The following is a 20884-nucleotide window of genomic DNA, read 5'->3' on the forward strand; positions in this document are numbered from 1 at the left end:
TTTTGAGCATATGTCTTGTCTTCTGGATTCCCAGAGAATTGCCTCTCATGCTTCTCTTTTTATTCCTGGTTGTATAAACCACGTGAGGTGACTGTGGAACTACAAATGATACACATCATCTATGACCTACTTAACAAAAGAAGAATATAACCACCCTTCAACATATAGAAACATCTAGAAAACTCTCTGATCTGTATAAAAGTTTACGAATATCTATATAAGAGCCTAAATATTCTCACAATTTGGGAATGCTTGATAATTATAGTCTGGTCTCATAAAGTTCTTCTTTCCTTAACTGTGTAAGTGGTGACATTTGGGAAGGCATTCAATTTTGTGTGCTTTTCCAAATAGACAGCGTGGGCTTCTTCCTAATGCTGTTTTTGTTTTTGAAATTGGTATTATTACTAGATCATGAGAAATTACTCCTTATTGTGTTTTAGCTCTTACATTAATTAAAGGGTTACATAGAGGGCTGCTTAAAGAGTATAAAAGTGATAAGAATGTTATGTCTGTATTCCATTTATTTTCTGGGATCATTAGATGGTATAAATGTAGCTTGAATGAGGTCAGGAAAGCTACACTGACAGTGAATGAATGGGTAATCTCAGCCTGTTTAAGGACTCCATTGTTGTATCTGAAAGTGGCATATGCCTATGTTTTTTCAGTGATGAGCAATATGGCATGTCATTTACCCATTTCACCTTCCTTTTTTCTTTTGTGAAGAATATTGAAGCTTTGTATTCTCTAGTCACATTTTATAATACAGACTGTTTTGGGTATTTATTACTGTTTTAGTATTTATTATCAGCCTTTCTCTTCCCTTTTAAAACAGTCTCCTGGCTTTTTTTGTTTTCATTGCCTGGAATTTTATCTTTTGATTTTTACTTTGTGTACAACACCTTATTCATTTTCATTAGAATGCTGGCACTAAACTGGAGAACTTGTTTTAATAGAATATGTTTCATTTTATCTTGTAGTAATCCATAAAGATATTATTAAAAAGCACTTCATAATGTTTACTTTTTTCTCTTATTTCTTCCTTACTGATGCTCTCCTGCTGGTATGTAATTTCACTTACTCATTTTCAATCTCATATTTTGAAATGGAAAATTTGAGAAATGTAAAATTTATTATAAATATATAAAGTTGAATCTCTCCTTAAATTTTGTAGGATCATCGATACAAACTGTAGACTATGTATTGGAAATTGTTGCTTACGAAGCACGTCGTTTGTTCCGTGACAAAATTGTTGGCATGAAAGAACTCCATGTATTTGATAATGTTTTGACAAAAGTGTTTCAAGGTGATTGGGGCTCAGATATTCTGGACAATATGGCAGGTAAACCATTTGAGACATACTACAAAAACTTGAAATATTTGTTTAGTAGCTGCCTAAACAAATCAGTCTGATGAAGTCAGATAGCGTATGAGCTGAGCACCTAAGCTTTTGAATGTTTCCTTTTATTTTCACAGATATCTTCTATGTAACTTGGGGAGCTTGTCAAGAGGCATTCATCACACCAGGACAGGCACTACCACCACATGGGAGGCCACTTGGCAGACTAAGCTCAACAGACCTGGAAGATATTATTAAAAAAGTGAGATCAGATTAAAGAATATAAACAGCAAGGGTATTTACAGTAATTATTCTAGGCATTTTTTACAGGAAGTAACATGTGAGCATCATCTTTAAGGTGGGGTCTGCAGCTTGTTCGGGGAATCATCTTTTGCATTTGGTCAAGTGAGGGAAGGTTTGTGATGCTATGTGGCAGGCAGTCGGAAGTATCATGTAGCAAGGTTATTTTAACAAAAGGGCATCAGACGCATTTGCTGGTGATTTACAACAGTTTGATGAACAACAATTTGAGAAACATTGATGTGCATATATGTTTGTATGTTGTTTGAGTACCAAAGAGTTTTGTCAAAAGTTTACTTTCTGAATTTGTAATTTGCTAATGTAATTTTTATTTGAAGAAATACAAATGGATTGTTTGGAGATTTGGCATGCTTTTAAACAATAAATTACAAAAAATGAGCTTGATGAGGAAATGCAAACATGTTAACTCTGCTAGGCTGACTGATTTTCAGGATGAGAGCTTTGAGAACATCTCCCCTTATTAGTAGTGTTTGATGGACTGCTCTTGTAGATAGGAAACTACTCCCTCTCCTTAATTGCCATTTTGTGACCAATAGACTATATGGGAAATTATGAAGTTCAATAGCCTCAGTAATCAGAGAGTTTGGTTTTTTTCTGACTACACAGTTACACTGGGCTTCAAAGATGATATTTTATTAAGTATAACAAGGCCAGAATTTAATCTTAGGGTCTCTTATTATGTGTGTTTCACTAGGAAATTCCATAATCTGCAATTATCACAGAATCACTAAGGTTGGAAAAGACCTGTAAGATCATCAAGTCCAACCAAAAAAAAAAAAAAAAAACAAAAACCAAAACCCAAAAAAACAACAACAAAAAAAACAAAACAAAAAAAAACCACACCACATAACAACAACAAACCACAACACACCAAAAACCAACCCACCCAATACCACACAGCTCCATGCCCATCAAGCTACATCCCACAATGCCACATCCACACGCTCCTTGAATACCTCCAGGGAGGGTGACTCTACCACCTCCCTGGGCAGCCTATTCCAGTGTTTCACTACTCTCTCAGTAAAGAACTTTTTCCTAATATCCAGCCTGAACCTCCCCTGGCGCAACTTCAGGCCATTTCCTCTAGTCCTGTCACTAGTCACTTGGGAGAAGAGACCAACACCCACCTCTCTGCAACCCCATTTCAGGTAGTTGTAGAGAGCGATGAGGTCTCCTCTCAGCCTCCTCTTCTCCAGGCTAAACAACCCCAGCTCCCTCAGCCGCTCCTCATAAGACTTGTGTTCCAGACCCCTCACCAGCTTCGTCGCCCTTCTCTGGACAGAGAGCAGCAATTAACTGCCTAAAACACTCTTCTAAGTTATGCCGGTATTAATTAATCTGTAGAAAGAGACACAGCTCAGACTTTGTTCTGGTCAATTATTTAATTTTAATTAATTCAGTGATAGATTTCTATTTCAATGTATCAAAGACTTCTAGGGTATCCTGGTGCTCGGGGTAACGTGATCTGTTCATTACTGGTAAAGGGTATGCGAGGTATCTAAATTCTGTCACATAAATAATTTATTTGTAACGAATCCCAACATGGTCTCTTAAGCTTTCAAGACCTTCTTTTCGAAACTTTTAGATGTTGGATGCTTTCACAACTTACTGCTTTTATTTATTATTAGTGAATGCATTTCTTTTTTTTTTCTTCTTTTTTTTCTTCATTTCTTTTTTTTTTCTTTTTTTTTTTTTTTTTAATAGGGTATTATTCATTATGGTCAAGACAAAAAAGAGACAGAGATTTTACTGTTCCAAGAAGTCCTCAGTTATATGTCTAAAGTGGACAGAGTGCTAAGTTTTCCTGGAGGATCACTTCTTCTGGCAGGACGGAGTGGTGTAGGTCGTCGAACAGTGACCTCTTTAGTTAGTCATATGCATGGAGCTGTTCTGATTACTCCCAAAATTTCCAGAGGCTATGAGCTGAAGCAGTTCAAAAATGATCTTAAATATGTAAGTCACTCAGTGTCTTCCATTTTGTAGTGTTGTAGGTGTGTATTGAGAAAAAAAAAAGAGCATACGGGCATTTTGAAGGCCACAAAAGTGTTGTGTGAAGAGATACTTTAAGAAAAGCAAAATGTCAACAGTCTAAATGAAACAAGTAGATTTTTTGAAGTTCATGGTGTTTAGATGTGCATACTGTTCTTTATAGTAATTACCTGAAACTCTACTTTTTTGAATACCAGAGCAGTTTTTATGAGGGTTGTGGACTTCATAAACTCTAAGTTTATGTGAATATTGGAAAGGTTTTTTTCATGTATGTATTTTCATATTTGTATATATTTTCATGTTCTGTCTCTACTGTGGTCTGCCAGTTAATAGGATAGTAGCTGAATCAAGTAAAATTTTAGTGCTTGATGAAAGTGTACATATTATTTAAAAACAAATGCAAACCTTGAATCAGGATTTTCCCAGTACCTTCAGCAATGCTAAAGAAAATTCTAGAGCTAAACCCACACAAAAGAGCGATGCAACTCTATAATTGAATCACATCTGGAATATGAATATACTCTATGAAAGAGTCTGTTTTAATTATTTTTTCATTACCAAGCTGTACATCTGAGTAGAGTGTTCTTTATATTTGATATATCATATAACTGAATCACCTAGCAATCTTTTGTAAATATATAACAGTTTAGATGCTGTGGAGAAAATATGTATGTAATATATAATCAAGGAAAGATTATAATTCTCTTATGAAGAATATATATATTCCATATATTGACATTTAAATGTCTTCCCTCCTTCTAGGTGATGGAGCTTGCGGGCATTGAAGCACAGCAGGTGGTATTGCTGCTTGAAGACTATCAGTTTGTTCATTCCACGTTCCTTGAGATGATCAACAGTTTACTGTCTTCAGGTGAGACAAGACCAAGAAGATTATGGTACTACTTTTACCACACAGAGTTACCTCAGTGAGGCAGAATTAGATGATATTTTCTAACTTTATGTCCATAGCAGAAGTGTTAGTTAGCTTTCTACACTGTTTTGGCTAGAGTGCTTTTACATGAGAAACTGACTTGAAGTTCACTTAGTTGTCCTTTAAGCTACCCTACAGTACAGGTGCTTTCAATTCCTCAAAGTTACAAGTTAACTAACTTATTTTAAAGGAGTTCTTTCTAATAGTGTAACAATTCTACTCTACAGTTTTCCTTTTCTAATAAAATTCAAAATTGAGAGGTGTTCCAATGTTTTACTAGATCATATAGACTGAGTCCTTTACTTAAATGAACACCAGCAAAGCCCACTTTTCTCAAGGTAATGAGATAATAAATAATAATAACAAATAACAGAAGTGACTTTATTTTGTTATCTAGCTTTGTTCCTCGATCAGAGAGATCATTGAAGGACTGAGTCTAACTTACTAAATGTTTTTTGGAACTGCAGTAGTTTAAGAGCTGATTGATAAGAGTACCAGATTTTTCTGTCTTCTCTCGTGCAAGTCTCCTTACAGTATCAGATTTTCATCATCCAGTGTTAAACCTCTATGTATGAGGACCTATATAACTACTGTCTTTCATTTTTCTGTTTTCTGGTGTATGACAAAGTCTGGTTTGATTTGGTTTGTATGCAGTATTTGATCACTGTATCACTGTCTTTGGGTAGATCTGAATGAGTTTTGAAGTCTATTTCAGTAATTTAAACAAAGTAGGCTGTTTAAATTAAATGGAATCACTATAATTTGGTTTGTTGTTTTCATGACATCATGAAAAGAATGATGAAGTACATGGGATGATGCTCATGAAAGTATGGAGGTGGATACTGCCATACTCAAATTCCTTATACAGAGAATTCAAGGGAATCCATCAAAGGAATTTGAGGAGTTATAGTGTATTTGATCTGACATTTTAAATTCATTCTTCAAATAGGAGAAGTTCCTGGACTATATAAAGTAGAAGAATTAGAACCATTGCTATCTCCTCTGAAGGATCAAGCTTCACAAGATGGATTTACAGGACCGATTTTCAACTATTTCACATACCGTATGTGAACAGAATTATAAGTTATAATTTATTACAAGTTTACAAAAGTGGTATAAAAATGGACAAGTAATTTTTAATATGGTGCTTGTTTTGTGTGCATTTTTAACTTTCAGTTAGTGATTAAAAACCAGGCAGGAGTAATGATTACAGTATGATATTTGGGGGCACAGAACCCTCAGCTGAAAATTCATTATTCTGTCTGAAATTTTGTATCCATGAACGTTCTACAAAGCTGTTATGAAATCTGCTGTTGAAAGTAATTAGAAGGAAGAAAGCTTTTGCCCCCATCATTTTCTGGTTTGCTTAGCTTACATATCTAGTAATAGAGTTTTCTTCTATTTGTCAATTATACCTACAAATCACTTTGGATTTTGAGTAGTCATAAGCAAGTTTACAGATAGGTTTCTTAATTATTTGTGTTTCTTCCTTACACCAACAAGATTAAATAGTTTACAAATAAATAGAAGAATGTGGCTGAAAGAATACAGATATTGGCAGTCATACTCAAGGGCCCTGGAACTACTTCTAATTGATTCTGTTGGTCTGTATTGATTGGAATGAGAGCTAGTGGTATCCATTTAAATACTGTCAGCCTTTCTAAATTAAAAAAATACACTGTAATATACATAATAGTCCATGATACTAATTTTATTTATTTAAGTTCTGTTTATAAACGTTCCTGCCCTAGTGTGATGTGGTGTTATAGTATCTTTTTTTCAGAAACTACCTTGTGATAAGTATTTGAAGGACAGTAAATTATTTGTGTTTGCAATAAATCTACCATCATGTAGTCAGATTGTTATCTACTAAGTATTTAATATGTTGCATTTTCTTAGGGATCCAACAAAATCTGCATGTTGTCTTGATCATGGATTCTACCAATTTAAATTTCACAATAAACTGTGAAAGTAATCCAGCACTGTACAAGAAATGTCAGGTTTTGTGGATGGAAACCTGGTCAGAAAACAGTATGAAAAAGGTAAATAGCATTAATTAAAAACTGTGACTTGTTTAAATAGGTATCTCCAAAAATAACTGGGCTTTGGTGAATAAGATCAAAATATATGAAGTTGTGAAGGAGTAACTGTCACTGTGCTTATTTAATCCATTTGTGCAGTCCTACAAAGACAGAAAATTCTGCAGAACAGTTTAATAATATTAGCATTGTTATTTTACCAGTAACATTATGTTTTGTTCTGTCTGTGGACTGACTTGAACAAAATGCTGACTCTTATGACTCTGATCAAACACAGTGTTTAAGAACAAAGTATAACGAGACTGCAAGCAAAATGTTAGTCAGCTATGCTGATGATGTCTGCTGTTACTAGTATGCCTGAAAGCTAGTTTAAAAATAAGTTTGCTATGTGTATATGAGCTGCTATAGCTCTAAGATTGCACTGTAAACGTTATGTTATTCTTGAATCTTTGTTAAGTGTTTCACTTGATGGAATGGAGTCACTATTTTCTTTTTAGGATCAAAATCTGCCTATTTCAGGATGTTCACAGTGTAAGTTTGAGAAAGATATATATTACTTCATTATGTTAAGAGATTGTCAAATCCAGTACCCTGGTAGAGGCAAGGCTGCCACAGCTTTATTGCCCCAACTTGAACCAGTGGTGAAGCTGAGTGTGTATTACTGGTAGGCACACACACAAAGACACATATGCAGCGCATATGTACATGTGATTGGCCACACAGAGCAGCACAAATGGAAACCCTCAGCAGAAACACAAACAGCACTGTTGGCATCACCCTGTTCCCCTCTCTGAGTGATTGCAATGAAGGTCCATTAGTGGGAAATATGTACTTGTGCAGAATGCGGATCCCCCTACTAGCTGGGCATAAACACACAACGCCTTCAGTAGTTGCCTCTGGATCTCCTGGCCTCCACAGCTTCTGGCATCTAGGTATACCAGCTCCTGAGGCCACAGCCCCACTCCAGCTGTTGGTACAGACTGCCTCATTGTGCGTGCCCACGCACACACACACACAGTGGATCCTTCCAGTAACTGGGCTTAGACATCCAGTCCATCTGGTAGCTGGCCTTGGATCTAGGCTCTCCCCACTGCATCCTGCACAGGCATATGCACATACGTGTACACACATGCAGCTGGGTCTCATTTGACTCCCAGACTCCACGGTCTCTCAATCAGTTGGCCTGGATCTTCTAGTCCCTCTGGCAGCCAATTCCTGCCAGTGCCTCACAGACCCATAGTAAGTCTTGTGCAATCTGAAATGCTTTTCCACTGCATCCTATAATGTGTCCCAAGCCTCCTATGCAGTAACCCCTTCAGTCTAGTCCGTAAGGTAATCTGGCTTCTCCCATTGCCTCATCATGATGGGTTTCACACCTGGACCATGGAGTTGATCACTCTTCTGGGAGAGCCATGGGAGCAGCTGGTGCAGTGTCCATTTCTGCCTGGGTTACTGGGACTCCTCCACTTGCCGTTGTGCCTCAGTTTCAATGGCAGGTTGTACTGAAAGTTCTTTTTGGCAAAAGTGTTTGGACCAGCTCTGTCCACAGTTAAAAATGTTTTTCAGAGTATTTTCACTTTGACTTCAGTAGGGATTTTTTTTTTTTAAGTGGAGTCTTATAATTTAGTCCTATGCCAGAACCTTTGAATATACTTTATTTATTTTTACCATTGTACTTAAGACTGTTTGATTTCCTGTTGAGTTGTGTATCTTTTTACATCTTTGACATTTATGTTACTGTGAGAGTCCTCTGAGAATTAGTTGCTCTTTGATACAGCCAAACTAGCTCCTCTGCTTGAGACAACAGGAAGTTATCAGTTATAGGAAAAGGCAGACTTGATCTTTTTAATGCTATAAATATTCTGTAAATACCTTATACTGAATGAAGCTATCCTATTCAACCTTTTCAAATGAAAAACTAGACTAAAGGTTTGGTTTTTTTATTTTAACTTAAATTTTAATTGTTCGTAATTTTCATACAAAAAATCATGTTCTTTTTTTTTAGATACCTGAAATGCTTTTGTATGATTCAGATGAACAAGAAAAGACTGGAAAAGCACATAAAGAACTTAAGAAAAAGCTTTCAGGTAATATTTAGGTGGACCCATTAGTTATTATTACTTATTATTAAACAATTACTCAATCCTGTGTTGGGCATAGATAATAGCATAGATACTTTGAGTATATTTTTGCCAGCATATTCATAGACTTTAGTATTATTCACATGGCAGTCATTTTCCAGAAGGGAACATTAGTGTGGAACATACATCCTGGCTCATCAAACCCAGTCTCTTCTGTCACAAACAATCACTGCTTATATTCAGTTTTACAAACTGGTTATGCTGCATCTTTTTTTGTTTTGTCCTGTGTCTTCCTTCTATGTGGATGTTATTTCACAACCTCAGAATTTGATGTTTTGAGAGTTTTTCTGCTTTCCAGTCTATATGTTTTCATTATTCTTTTCCTAGACCTGTTCATTTCACTTAAATAATTGTTTCTCAAATAACTTTAATTTCTTGTAAGTAATGCCCCTTTTTCAGAATAATTTGTTTTTATAATAAACTTCAAATTTAACCATTTTAAAAATAGGGTGTCAAACATGATCTAGGAGACCAGTGCCAGCACTCATTTACATAATACTGATTTTAGCCACTTTTTATAAAGCATTAGTCTAAGTAACAGTTAGAAGTCATGGAGCCAACAGAGTATAAAATGGTAAGTGGTTCACTTGGGGTTTCTTGTTTTGTATTGCTTTTTAATAGTTATTCCAGCCCATCAGAATGATGGCCAAACTTATGAGTTTGTGTTCATGCTACCATCCACCTTTATCCTAGATTGTAGTACTTAATCTATGCCTCAGTACTTATTAAAGGCATTCATTTATATGTAGATACGTTTTAGCAATTTTTTCTTTTGTAGGGTAATACAATTTATTTTACAGTATCTTTGGGCTTCTTTTGAGAAACTATTTCACAAACTGAAGGACCTGGAATGTTCAGAAAAACCTTTTAGTCTACCTGTCATCAAAGACAAGGGAGAAGACAAAAACATTTGGGCTTCCTTTCTAAAAAAGTCCATGCATTTTAAAATTCAATTTCTGTGGAAATAAAGTTTATTTTATGATTAGCTCTCAGTAATCTGCAATTAATTGTGCCTGCTTTTGCAAACATCAATGAAATATCTTACACCTTTGAAACAATTTCAGTATATTTCTTTCTGAGGAATATGTATTTCAAATGTAATTACATGTTGTTTCCCTGAGAGTACTTTGAAAAAAGCATATTCTTTGTGATATTTTGAATGTCCTTAATTCATATCTCAAAAACCATATTCTGTTGCTTTTCTGTAGTTATTTTAATGTGAGATAAGAATGAGTATATTATTAACTGTGTAACAAATTATGTTGTGCAGGTGATTCTGATTTTCTGAAGTCATTTCTGGCAATCCATGAATCGTGTAAAATGTATGGAGCAACACCTAGCAGGTATATGATGTTCCTTCATATATACAGCACCATCAATAACAGTAAAAGAAGAGAGCTGATAAAAAGGCAGAACCACTTGCAGGTACGTATTGAAAACATTTTTAACATACGGCTTTTCAAAATACTCTTGCATTTGGAAATGCCTTGTGTATTAATGGGCTGTAGCTGCTAATGTGGTTGTGTGGTGTGTCTTCTGTTGGCATATGCTCATGCTGTGGTTTCAGGAGAGAAATAGTATGAATATTAATGCACATCTCTGTTCAAATGCCTCAAAGAGTGAAGAGTGGTTTCTTGTTTTCATTAATATTTTTTCTCAAGAATGTATCAGACTGGGTATGTTTTCTTGGAAAAGTAAAAAGTACCTGAAAGCACTTCAAATTTTTTCACCCATATGTATTGGAATTGTGTTGCAAACAACCCATCATTTTTCTATCAATTTAAGTCCTGACTCTGCTTGTATAAATTTTCCCTATGTAGCTCCATATTCCATCCCTTTCTTTATATCTCTACAGCATTTTCCTGCTTCGTGTGATTCTTGCATGCTTCTAGTTCAACAAGCTGTTGTTATCTTTAACCGCATGGTGCTCTTGGGTAGCTTTGGCCAAGGTTCCCTTTGTTGTGATTTTCTCTCCTTTTGTGTTTTGGAATTGATTTTTAATTCCTTTTCCACACATCAGACCTTTACACAATTCTAGACCAAATGCAGTTCATCTCACAGATGTCACTTTTCTCCTCTTCTATGTGCATAATACGATTATTTTTGAAAACCTTTTGTTATCTTTCCAGTCATACTTCCTCCCTGCCCCCCCTGCCCCTCCCCAGTATATTTCTGGAAAGATCTATATGATCCTTTAGGACATGTAACTTTTGTCTTTACCTTTCTCCCTTCCCTTTCAGCTCCTTTTCCCAGTGACCCTTGCTGCTATTCTGAAACCACACTTGCAAAGCTGTATTTCTTCTTAAAGCATCTGTCAAAGACAAATTACTTCCTTGCCTTGTATTCTACACTGTTTTTATTCTGCCTGCCAATATTTTTCCATCACTGTAGTAAGCAATTTAAGAGGATTTACATTTGTAATGATAGAAATTGCTTTTTTATTTATTTAGAAAGTAGCTGGGGTTTGTTTGTGACAAACACTCATTTACTTGTTAAATGTTCTGGTTAAATAAAAGTAATCATTTACATGAAAATTAGAGATGTGTGTCCTAAATTAAAACATCTTCCAGGTAATATTTTTTTTCAAACATATCTTGAAATAATTCTATTATCTGATTACCATGGAATATATAATTTACAAAGTGTGAATAGAGAAAATGTTAATCTGAAGCATAATTGAGGCTCTGTTTTATATACATCTAAGTTCTTCAGAGAATGTACAAATATGTAGAAATAGGATAATCTACTTTGTTTCAATCTGTTTAATTTTTGTAGATTTGCTTTTAGGGGAGATATAATTATATGGAGTCAGTATCAGTTAACTGAAATGCTCTTGAATTAATGAGAAAAAATTATGTACTAGTTGCTGTTCCGTTAAAAGTTTGTTATTTCGAGAATTTAGTTTTCAGCTTTTTGATGTAGTAATAGATCTTACAGCAACACATGTAGAAGTGTCAAATATCATTTTTTGGTTAATTAATACTAAGAAAATGTAAGTAATATCGAGAAAATGTGGAACATAAATTAAAAAACTAACAATATTAGTCTGCATCACTCTTAGTTTGTGCATACTATTTGTAAACAACCTTCTTTTAAATCTGTTTAAAATTCATTGCTAAATAACGGCTTCTTATAAACTTTTATAGGCAGGTGTTTCAAAGCTGAATGAAGCTAAAGCCCTGGTAGATGAACTGAACAGAAAAGCTGGAGAACAAAGTGTTTTACTCAAAACAAAGCAGGATGAGGCTGATGCTGCCCTTCAAGAAATTACAGTATCTATGCAGGTGTTGTATACGATCACATCAAAAGCGAAAAAAAAAGAGATGTTCTTCTGTTTTTGGTCTCCATAACTGCCTGTGCTTTGTATTCTTTTCAAGGGTTACAAAACCTGATGCTTTTACAAGAGTTTGCCTAAGGGAATGCATGAGCCCTGAGGCTTGAATAAACTTACAACAGGACAGAGGATTATATAATTTAAATCTTACTTGAACTGATGGAATAGGAAGAGATCAGTGCAAGTTTTGTGCCTGGGTAGTATTTACTTCTGTAGTTTAGTCTGAAAGTTTTCCTAGAACTTCATAAATCCAAACTGATCTATTTTATAATGTTTATTACAGATAGGAACTTTCAACAAAATACTAACAAGTAGCATTATTTTAAGTAACAATTACCAGGAATTAAATTTGTGGACTATTAGAAAGTATGTATTTCATGAGGTCCAGTCCCCTGAACTTAACCTCAAAGAAGGTTAAATAATACCTCTGTGTTCATCAATCCTTGAATTTTTGTTCTTCAGCTCAGAAGTAGACCTTCTGTTTTTTGAGGAGGCAATTTTGTTTTGTAGTGTTTTCTCGGTTAAGTAAAATAATAGTGCCAAAAATAGATATCTACACTGATACATCCAGAAATCATAAATGTAGGATAAGCCATAAAGAATCTGCTGTAATTGCACTGTTTGTTTTGGCACTGGTTTGGTCTGATCGGTCTAAAGCAAACAAATAAAGAAGCTCAATGATAAAGACATTCTCTGTATGCAGTAAAGTAGATGCCTGTTCTTTCAAACCGTTTGGTTCACAGTGCTTTAAAGGTGCACTACTACCCATTTTTGTAAGTCTACCTCTGTTGGCAGTTTTTAGTACTTTTAGCCTCCATCTGCCTACTGTACATGAATTTGAATAATGATGAATGGCTTGGTGTGTTCACTGCTGGCCTCAAAGAATTTATTATGCCATTTTCCCTGATTTCTTTTTTAAATCTCTGTCTGCTGTTGCCTAGTAGAGTTACAGGTTGTGTGGGTAGCACATGTTACATTGTAGGACAAAATCAAAGAATAGGCCAAAAGCAATGAAATATGATGGACCCACTGATATCAGAAAAATTACAGTAGAATTCTGATTATTTAGATTAGCATAAAGTATAGGTGCCCTCTAACATTTTAATGTAACTTCAAATGTTCTAGTTTATGTAAGAGAGAGGGCTCTAATACATACAGACTCTTTTAATCTTCTTTCAGAGCAAGGCTTTTGACCTACAACTGAATTTTAAGGTTTTATTATTCAGAGCTATCATTCAGTACATGTACATTTGCATGAAATGTCTAAGCTAGTTTTATGTACTTAATGTTTTATGGATTTGAAGGTAATCTTCAATGACATGCTGGTCCATAGCTTGAGTTAAATACTCAGAAAGATTGTTAATAATCTCAATGTTTTCTCTGCTTATATACATCTGTTGCCTTCTGCTACAAGTTCAACTCAGCTTGACAATTGCTGGTTATAATAATGTGTTATGTATTGGAAAATATATAAAAATGTAAGCTCTGGGCTTTGTTGTCTTGTATCTTTTAGGTGAACTGAGCCTAGAATATTAGTCTTTTATTTTATGCATTTATCCTCCATTATTTGTTTTGTAACTGGTATTGGTAGTCCCTAGGGTGTTTTTGTTGGGTTTTTTTTTGTTAACTTCAGGATATGTAAGGTCCTTTTTATTGTAGTTTTATATATTAAGTATTTACTGTTGTACTGCAGTGCTTAGGAGTCCTGGAGATGGCTAATAGCTACTGTCTGCTGTATGGTAGGCACCGTTCAAATCCAGGAAAAAAAAGATGTAAATCCAAAGAGCTTACAATATATGTGTAGGACAGGTATTCCTACAGACAAATGGGTGCAAATTTACAAGTAAATAATGTATTAGTATTTTTAGGCTAATAGGCTGTAGTTCCAACACAACTTCTGCTTTTATGAACACTAGAGAAAATGAGAGTTTTAATGGTGTCAAGAAAGAAATAGAAATGTGAGCAGCTACAAAGACAATGGCAGGAAGACACTACTTTCAAATAAAGTAAGAATGTTACAGATGCTGTCACTCTTATCCTTTTAGAGGAGGACTGACATCATTATGAGGAATGGAAAATCAGAGGCAAGGAGAAAAAAGGTCATAATGAGCCTCAAAAACAGAGGTACAGATCTTGTCTGTGGTAAAGAAACGGAAGGAGGCACAGTAAAAGCAAAAGATGGTTATACCATACTATTTAGTTACATAAATATAAGCTTAAGCCTAATGCTTATGTATTTTTTTGAATCAACCTGTCTAGTATCAAACAGTCTTAGATATTTCATTGTAATTGGTATCATGCAAATTATATTATAATCAAGACTAAAAGAAATAAGAGACCTAAAGGAATAAAATCTGTGTAAATTTGAAAACTAAAGGTATTCTTTTTTTTTTTACAGAGTGCTAGTGAGCAAAAAACAGAAATGGAAAATCTAAAACACCGGATAGCAGAAGAGGCTGCAGAAATAGAAGAAAGAAAAAGAAAAATTGAAGATGAACTAAAAGAGGTTCAGGTAAGAGCTGATAGAAAAAGCAATATTTTGCAGTCTCATTTTTATTTGACTTGTTCAAGTCCTGCCATGCAGAATGGTTCTGCAAAATTTATCCCTGCATTTCTTAAATTTTGCTCTAAATGATTTTGATATTAAAACTTTTATGCATTAAAAAGCAGTATTCTATTTGCCAGATTTAGATTGTCATTTTGGCGGTTGTGTTCTATTACATCTTAATTACAAAAAGAATCTTCAGGCCAAATCTTACTTCCAGTTGCTATTTCTATGCTGCCATGATCTACAGCTGGGTTCTGCAGATTTTAAGGAACGTTTTGCCATCACTAATATCTTATATAGACCAACTACATTACTCCGCCTTGATCAAGCTGGTAATATCATAGGGCTTGGTACTGTCGGCCGAATGGAAATAGTTTAATGAGAGGTAATTTCTAGTTATTACTAAATTCTGAGAATTATATATCCTAACGGCACTTCAGCAAACTGCTCGTTCAAGAGACCTTACAGCTGTTAAACATGAGTTATTTTGGGAGGTATGTGTGTTCAGTCATTGCTTTTAGTCTCTATTTTTCATGCCATCCATTTCAAAACTGTACTAAAGAATAAGGGAAAAGTACAGCAACTAAATTTTTTCCTTTTAAATATTGTAAGTGCCAAGGAATCATATCCTTGTTTTGAAAGTGACAGAAGTACAGGATTAGGGTAAATCCCTTTCTGTGGTCTTTGATAAATATGAAGGATGTGCAAGGTGTGCACAGGCTTTAATGATAGTCTTTAACTTTCTTCTGTTTCCTTATCATTTTGTTGCTTTGCTGATAAGGGCAAAGGCTCTCTGAATTTGTTTAGCTACTGAAAAAAGAAAGCTTTTGTGACCTGTACGTCTATGTATCTTTACAAAGATATTCTCAGGCATGCCTATAAATAGTAATTAGCATCATTATTAAAATATACCTGTATCACAATGAACTTCAGGCAATGAAAGAGCAAACAAACATGATGGATACTAATATCTATGTAATGTTTGTGAATTAAAGTGCTGAATGAAAAGTTAGGGATTGTCAGGATTATAATATGCTGGTTTATAAGGAAATATATTTATTATCACGTAATAAACACATGGCAATTTTTAAATAACTTGTGCACACAAATTGTATGAAAACTGAAATGGCAAATGTTCAGTTTCTTGTATCCTCATCTCTTTTTTAATGTGTTTTTATGTTTTAAGCCACTGGTTAATGAAGCTAAATTAGCAGTTGGAAATATAAAGCCAGAGTCTTTGTCAGAAATCCGGTCACTACGGATGCCCCCTGACATAATCAGAGATATACTAGAAGGAGTTTTACGGCTGATGGGGATTTTTGATACATCATGGGTGAGCATGAAGAGGTGAGGATTTCATTTAAGCTTTAAACTTAAACAGTAATTTACAATATGAAATACTTTCTAGTCTATTCAGAAATAACGTGTGTGCAGAATTCTTTGGTTTCATAGGGAAATAACCTCTTTAACATTTTTACAGTTTCTTGGCCAAAAGAGGCGTGAGGGAGGACATAGCAACCTTTGATGCCCATAATATTCCAAAAGAAATACGAGAGAGTGTTGAAGAACTTCTTTCTAAAAACAGAACATCTTTTGATCCAAAGGTAATTCATGATTGCAGTACATAAAAAGAAAAAAGACAAAAAGAAAAAGAAGAAAAAAAAAGACATGATTGTCTGATTTGCCAACATAATTTTTAGAATGAACTTAAATTAGAGAAAAAAGTGATGAATTCTGCTTACAGAATTTGTCAGTATAAAGAGATAAAAGCGTAGCAGAGATTACTCTGTTGTGTACTGCCTCTAACAGTGAGAATTTTGTTTGTGACTGAGATGCGATGGGATGAGAAGTCATTACGGACTCCAGTCCTCAGAGATTTTTGTCACTGGTAGAAATTAGAACTCAAATCAAGGAATTGTAACTGGCTCCTTCTGGCCTCCTTGTAGCAGTAAGAGTCTTAACAGTACACTTAATTAAAAAAAGGGGGACTAATGATGAATAAATGTATGGGTGATCTTTGAGAATTGATTTGACAGAAACTATAAAAAGGAATTCTTAATTTAGCTCCTTAATTTTAAAAGGAAAGATCTAGTTTCCTGAGAAGGAACACACTGATAAATTATGCATTAATTTAAAACTTCTTAACTTCAGTGAAGCTTCATAGTTGTAAAGATATCCTTTATTTTTTTTACACAAATTGATGGCCTACAATATAATCTTTTAGTAACAAATTAAAAGATTAGTTCAGTAGAGGAGCTGGCTAATTGGCATATTTAAGTTGATAACTTGTAAATCTATTGCAGTTATTTATCCTGTATTAATCTCATCTACATTATACTTCAAGGACTTTCTTGTAACTGTTACTGATCTTTTCAGAATGCTAAACGAGCCAGTGCTGCAGCTGCTCCATTAGCAGCTTGGGTGAATGCCAATGTCCAGTATTCCCATGTCCTAGAACGAATTCAGCCTTTGGAAAAAGAAAAGGCTGGCTTGGAAGTGTAAGTTAGACACTGCTACAAAATAAATGTTCTTAATTCCAGTGGTGGTGGGTGAAACTAAATATGCCAAGGAGGAATTGAAGTTTATTAAAAACAAAAGATATAAGAAACCATACCTCATCCATAGGTAATAAAATGTTCATGCTGAGACAGAAAAAGTAAGTGTGTAATATTTTGTTTTCCCTGGAAGCTGTGCCTTGGATATTTTTTGGCCAATCACAAGTTACCTGTCTCAGCTGAAATGTGTCAGGGAGAAATGAACGTCACAGATATCCTTAAAATGTATTCTGTTAGTGAAACCCATGCTATTTTATGAGATGTGTAGTTCTCCTGTTTTCAGTCATGTGCCAAACATGATCAGTTTCTCCTTAGGATCAAAAAGATATGACATAGTCTTATGACCATCCATAACCTGAGGATGCTATACTGATTATTTTGCATCATCTTAAAATTCTGTATTGGAAGAATTTTTTCTGATCTTTAAGAATACATTTGAATGGGGTGTTTGGTTTCCATTTTCAAAGCTTTGTGATGAGAAGTAGTCAAAACTTTTACATGTGAAAGCAGATTTTTGTTAACATAAATCACAAGAAATAACTGTCTCTGAACTATCTCTATGTAAATGACTTTCCTGTTACATTTACTCTTTTTTTTTTTCCTTTGGATCCATAGTCTTAAAATAAATGTTACATTCTTGTAGTAATCTCAAGAAAACTGAAGACAGAAAACAGAAATTAGAAGATCTTCTGAACTCAGTTGGTCAAAAAGTATCAGAACTGAAAGATAAGTAAGTTGGGTTTGTTTATTTCAAGATACGAATAAAAACATTGATGATTTTACAGTATGAATAATTAAATTTATCTAACCAAATGTAACTCCCTGCTCTGCAAGATATTTACATCAGAAATAGTGATAATTAGGCTATCTATACACTCAGTGTATCAATAAATCAATAAATACTGTTAGAGATAATACCTGAGATAAATAAATACTGTTGGAATACAGTTCATCTCATCGATCAGATTAAATGCTCCTTCAGAGTACCTGCTTCTCACTACTGACTGTGTTGGAAGCCTTCAGTGTAGACATTGTAGATGTCAAAGATAAGCAGTATGTCTCTCACCTTTTAAATCTAAGAGGACTTTAATGTCTCCTTAGGGCTTTGGAAACATTCCTCCACAAGACTTCTACTGATCATAGCTTGAATAAAGGCAGTTCTATTTCTTTTAGGATGGCCTGCTTCTCTGAGAGTTAGCTAGTTAGCTATCTCCCTTTTTCTTAGCATCTCATCAAGCGCATGACTCACGGTGGCATAAAAATTGCTGTGGTGAACCTTTATACTTTCTCCAAATTCAGTTTAATTCAAGTCTTTTAGTTGGATATTTGTATTACGTAGTTAGTATAGGAGATACTTCACAGCCTGACATGTGTGCGTATTACTAAAAGTCATGTTTTGTAGTCTGAAAAAAAAATAAAATTGGAGAATTCTTGTCATTCAGCTGTATCTGTATCATGTCTTAGATTAACTAGATACTATATACTGTATATTACAGTTAATTATATTAATTTAAAAAAGTGGATTATTAAATGCATTAATTATTTTAATTAAATATTAATTAAGCTAATTAGATATTAAACATTACAAAAGAATACCTAAGCCTTGCCTATTGTTTGGGGCTTGTTCTTATTTCATAGTAGTTTACAAAAAAGAGTATTGTGCATTGAACTGGGGTCATCAGTGTGAATTAGCAATATTCTCCTTTAAAGGCTTCATAGATTAAATTTACAAAAAAATTACAAATGTATAGTATGGCACTGAGCCTGCTATTGTCCTGACTAGGCGCAGAACAAAGCTTAACACAATCGCTAAAATCAAGTTAGGATGTTTAAGTAAAAGAAGGAATGATTTTCAGACATTATAGTCTGTACTTCAAATTTATTTTTAAATCTCACGTGTGCATCTATCTGAATTTTGTTAGTCAAACGTCTAACAAGCTGAAGGTATAAAAAAGAATTGTAGTTGTGTTCTTCATGAACAGTAAGGGAGGAATTAATGACAAATTCAGTCAATTAAACTGCCTTGAAAATAACTGTCCATAAGTTTAGTAGCTCATGATAGCAATTGCAAACAGTAGTTGTTTTACAGGTTCCAGAGTAGAACAACAGAAGCAGCAAAACTTGAAGCAGAACTAAGTAAAGCTCAGAAAACATTGAAAGCTGCAGAGGTACTGATAAATCAACTCGATAGGGAACACAGAAGATGGAGCACCCAGGTTAGTGAAAATTTTCATAAAAACATCTTATAGCTGATAATTTGAAAATCCAATTTTTGCAATGTTTGGAGAGTGTGAGTTATTGCCATTCTGCATGTCTCCTAAGTGTACATTTTTTTGATTTCTCATTAGAAATAAAAGCTTTTCTTCCTTCTGAAACTTCCTTTTACTTCACTGTACAAGTTACCTTACCTTTATCACATAGCTACTGAATGTGTAAAAAACCCCCAGTATTTAATATAGAACTTACAGTGTTCTTTGATATTTTTCAGTCACAATAATAATGTATTTGTTATGATGGCTGAACATGTCAGCAGTTGGACCCTCCAAGTTGAGATACAGTCAAAAGGGACAGATTTTGGGAAAGAATTAAACAATCACAGTCTTAAAATGTATGTCCTTTATGGCCTCGATGTTGGAAATGCAAATGTAGACCTACCCAAAATGTTGGGTTGCTTTTGAAGTTTTCACTTACGTGTTTGAAACTTTTCTGCTTCTGAAGTAGGGAAAGTGAGCATATCTTATTTGCTCAGATGATATATTTGGGAGAAATGGGCAAGCCTTTGGACACCAAGCCTGTCTTCAGTCTGAAACAGAAAGGAAAATTTCAAGTTATATACAAGCTGAAAATAGCTGTCACCTCTAGAAAGCGATACCAAGCTTTCTTGGGTATCTTAAAATGGAAAAAAGCTCCGTGCTGAGAGACATGGTCCTGTCTCTCTATTGACACTGAAAAAAGCCTAAACAATTCGTTAGACTAAATGCCTGCATTTTGAATAACCAAAGTTAGGGTTAGTGAATCCTTCTTGTAGGTTGACCAGCAAAATGGCAAGAAGTGGAAGATTTTCCTTTGAAAGTCGCTTTACAGCTATTCCATCTGCTATAGTAAGGATTGGGTATATTTGAACCCCAGAGTTTAAACGCTTCTAAAAGTAATTCCTCAGAGTTTTTCACTCTGGTACATTACCCCTGACTATAGTAAGTCCAGACTATCTATTAATGGTGTGCTGTAGACGAAGCTGGCACATATATTAGTCAGGAACTCATCCCATATTGAGGACAATGAAAAAGCAGTATTCCTCTCCCTTTAAAGTAAGGAGGAAGTAATAAAAAGTTGTGCTTTTTGTTTGTATGTCAGCTTTTTTTTTAATGTCAGTTTGATTACAATAAAGTAACAGTGCTTTCAAGGCAGTCATATATTATTTTGGTACACGATACTTTTCTCCAAAATACTGGAACATTTCAAAGCAGAGGTGATGTAGGGCAGATAAATTATTTGAAGATACGTGATAAATGCATTTTATCATGTAAGACTGCAGTGAATCACATTTTTAAGTATAACAGATACATACAGTATTTAGTATCTGTATACATATTGTAATTGGTACTCACTAGTTGACTGACTGTGACTAGGGTCACATGTTTCTTATTTTTCTTACTATAATACTATTTACCCAGTTGCTGGGTGAACTGT

The 20884-nt window shown here is 34.5% G+C and overlaps 1 protein-coding gene across 1 annotated transcript in view; it reads left to right on the forward strand.

Annotated features, from left to right (window-relative positions):
- Positions 1-20884, forward strand: part of DYNC2H1 (dynein cytoplasmic 2 heavy chain 1) — a 188316-nt gene that overhangs the window by 52814 nt on the left and 114618 nt on the right. Inside the window, exons 47-61 of the mRNA XM_059824850.1 lie at positions 1172-1339; positions 1474-1598; positions 3362-3610; positions 4409-4517; positions 5527-5640; positions 6477-6619; positions 8622-8703; positions 10028-10182; positions 11904-12041; positions 14490-14603; positions 15826-15986; positions 16120-16243; positions 17016-17137; positions 17838-17924; positions 19284-19410. Coding sequence (XP_059680833.1) covers positions 1172-1339; positions 1474-1598; positions 3362-3610; positions 4409-4517; positions 5527-5640; positions 6477-6619; positions 8622-8703; positions 10028-10182; positions 11904-12041; positions 14490-14603; positions 15826-15986; positions 16120-16243; positions 17016-17137; positions 17838-17924; positions 19284-19410 — 2018 coding nt within the window. The remainder of the gene's footprint in view (positions 1-1171; positions 1340-1473; positions 1599-3361; positions 3611-4408; positions 4518-5526; positions 5641-6476; positions 6620-8621; positions 8704-10027; positions 10183-11903; positions 12042-14489; positions 14604-15825; positions 15987-16119; positions 16244-17015; positions 17138-17837; positions 17925-19283; positions 19411-20884) is intronic.

Source organism: Gavia stellata, chromosome 1 (assembly GCF_030936135.1).
Source record: "Gavia stellata isolate bGavSte3 chromosome 1, bGavSte3.hap2, whole genome shotgun sequence".
In the NCBI taxonomy this organism is placed as follows: domain Eukaryota; kingdom Metazoa; phylum Chordata; class Aves; order Gaviiformes; family Gaviidae; genus Gavia; species Gavia stellata.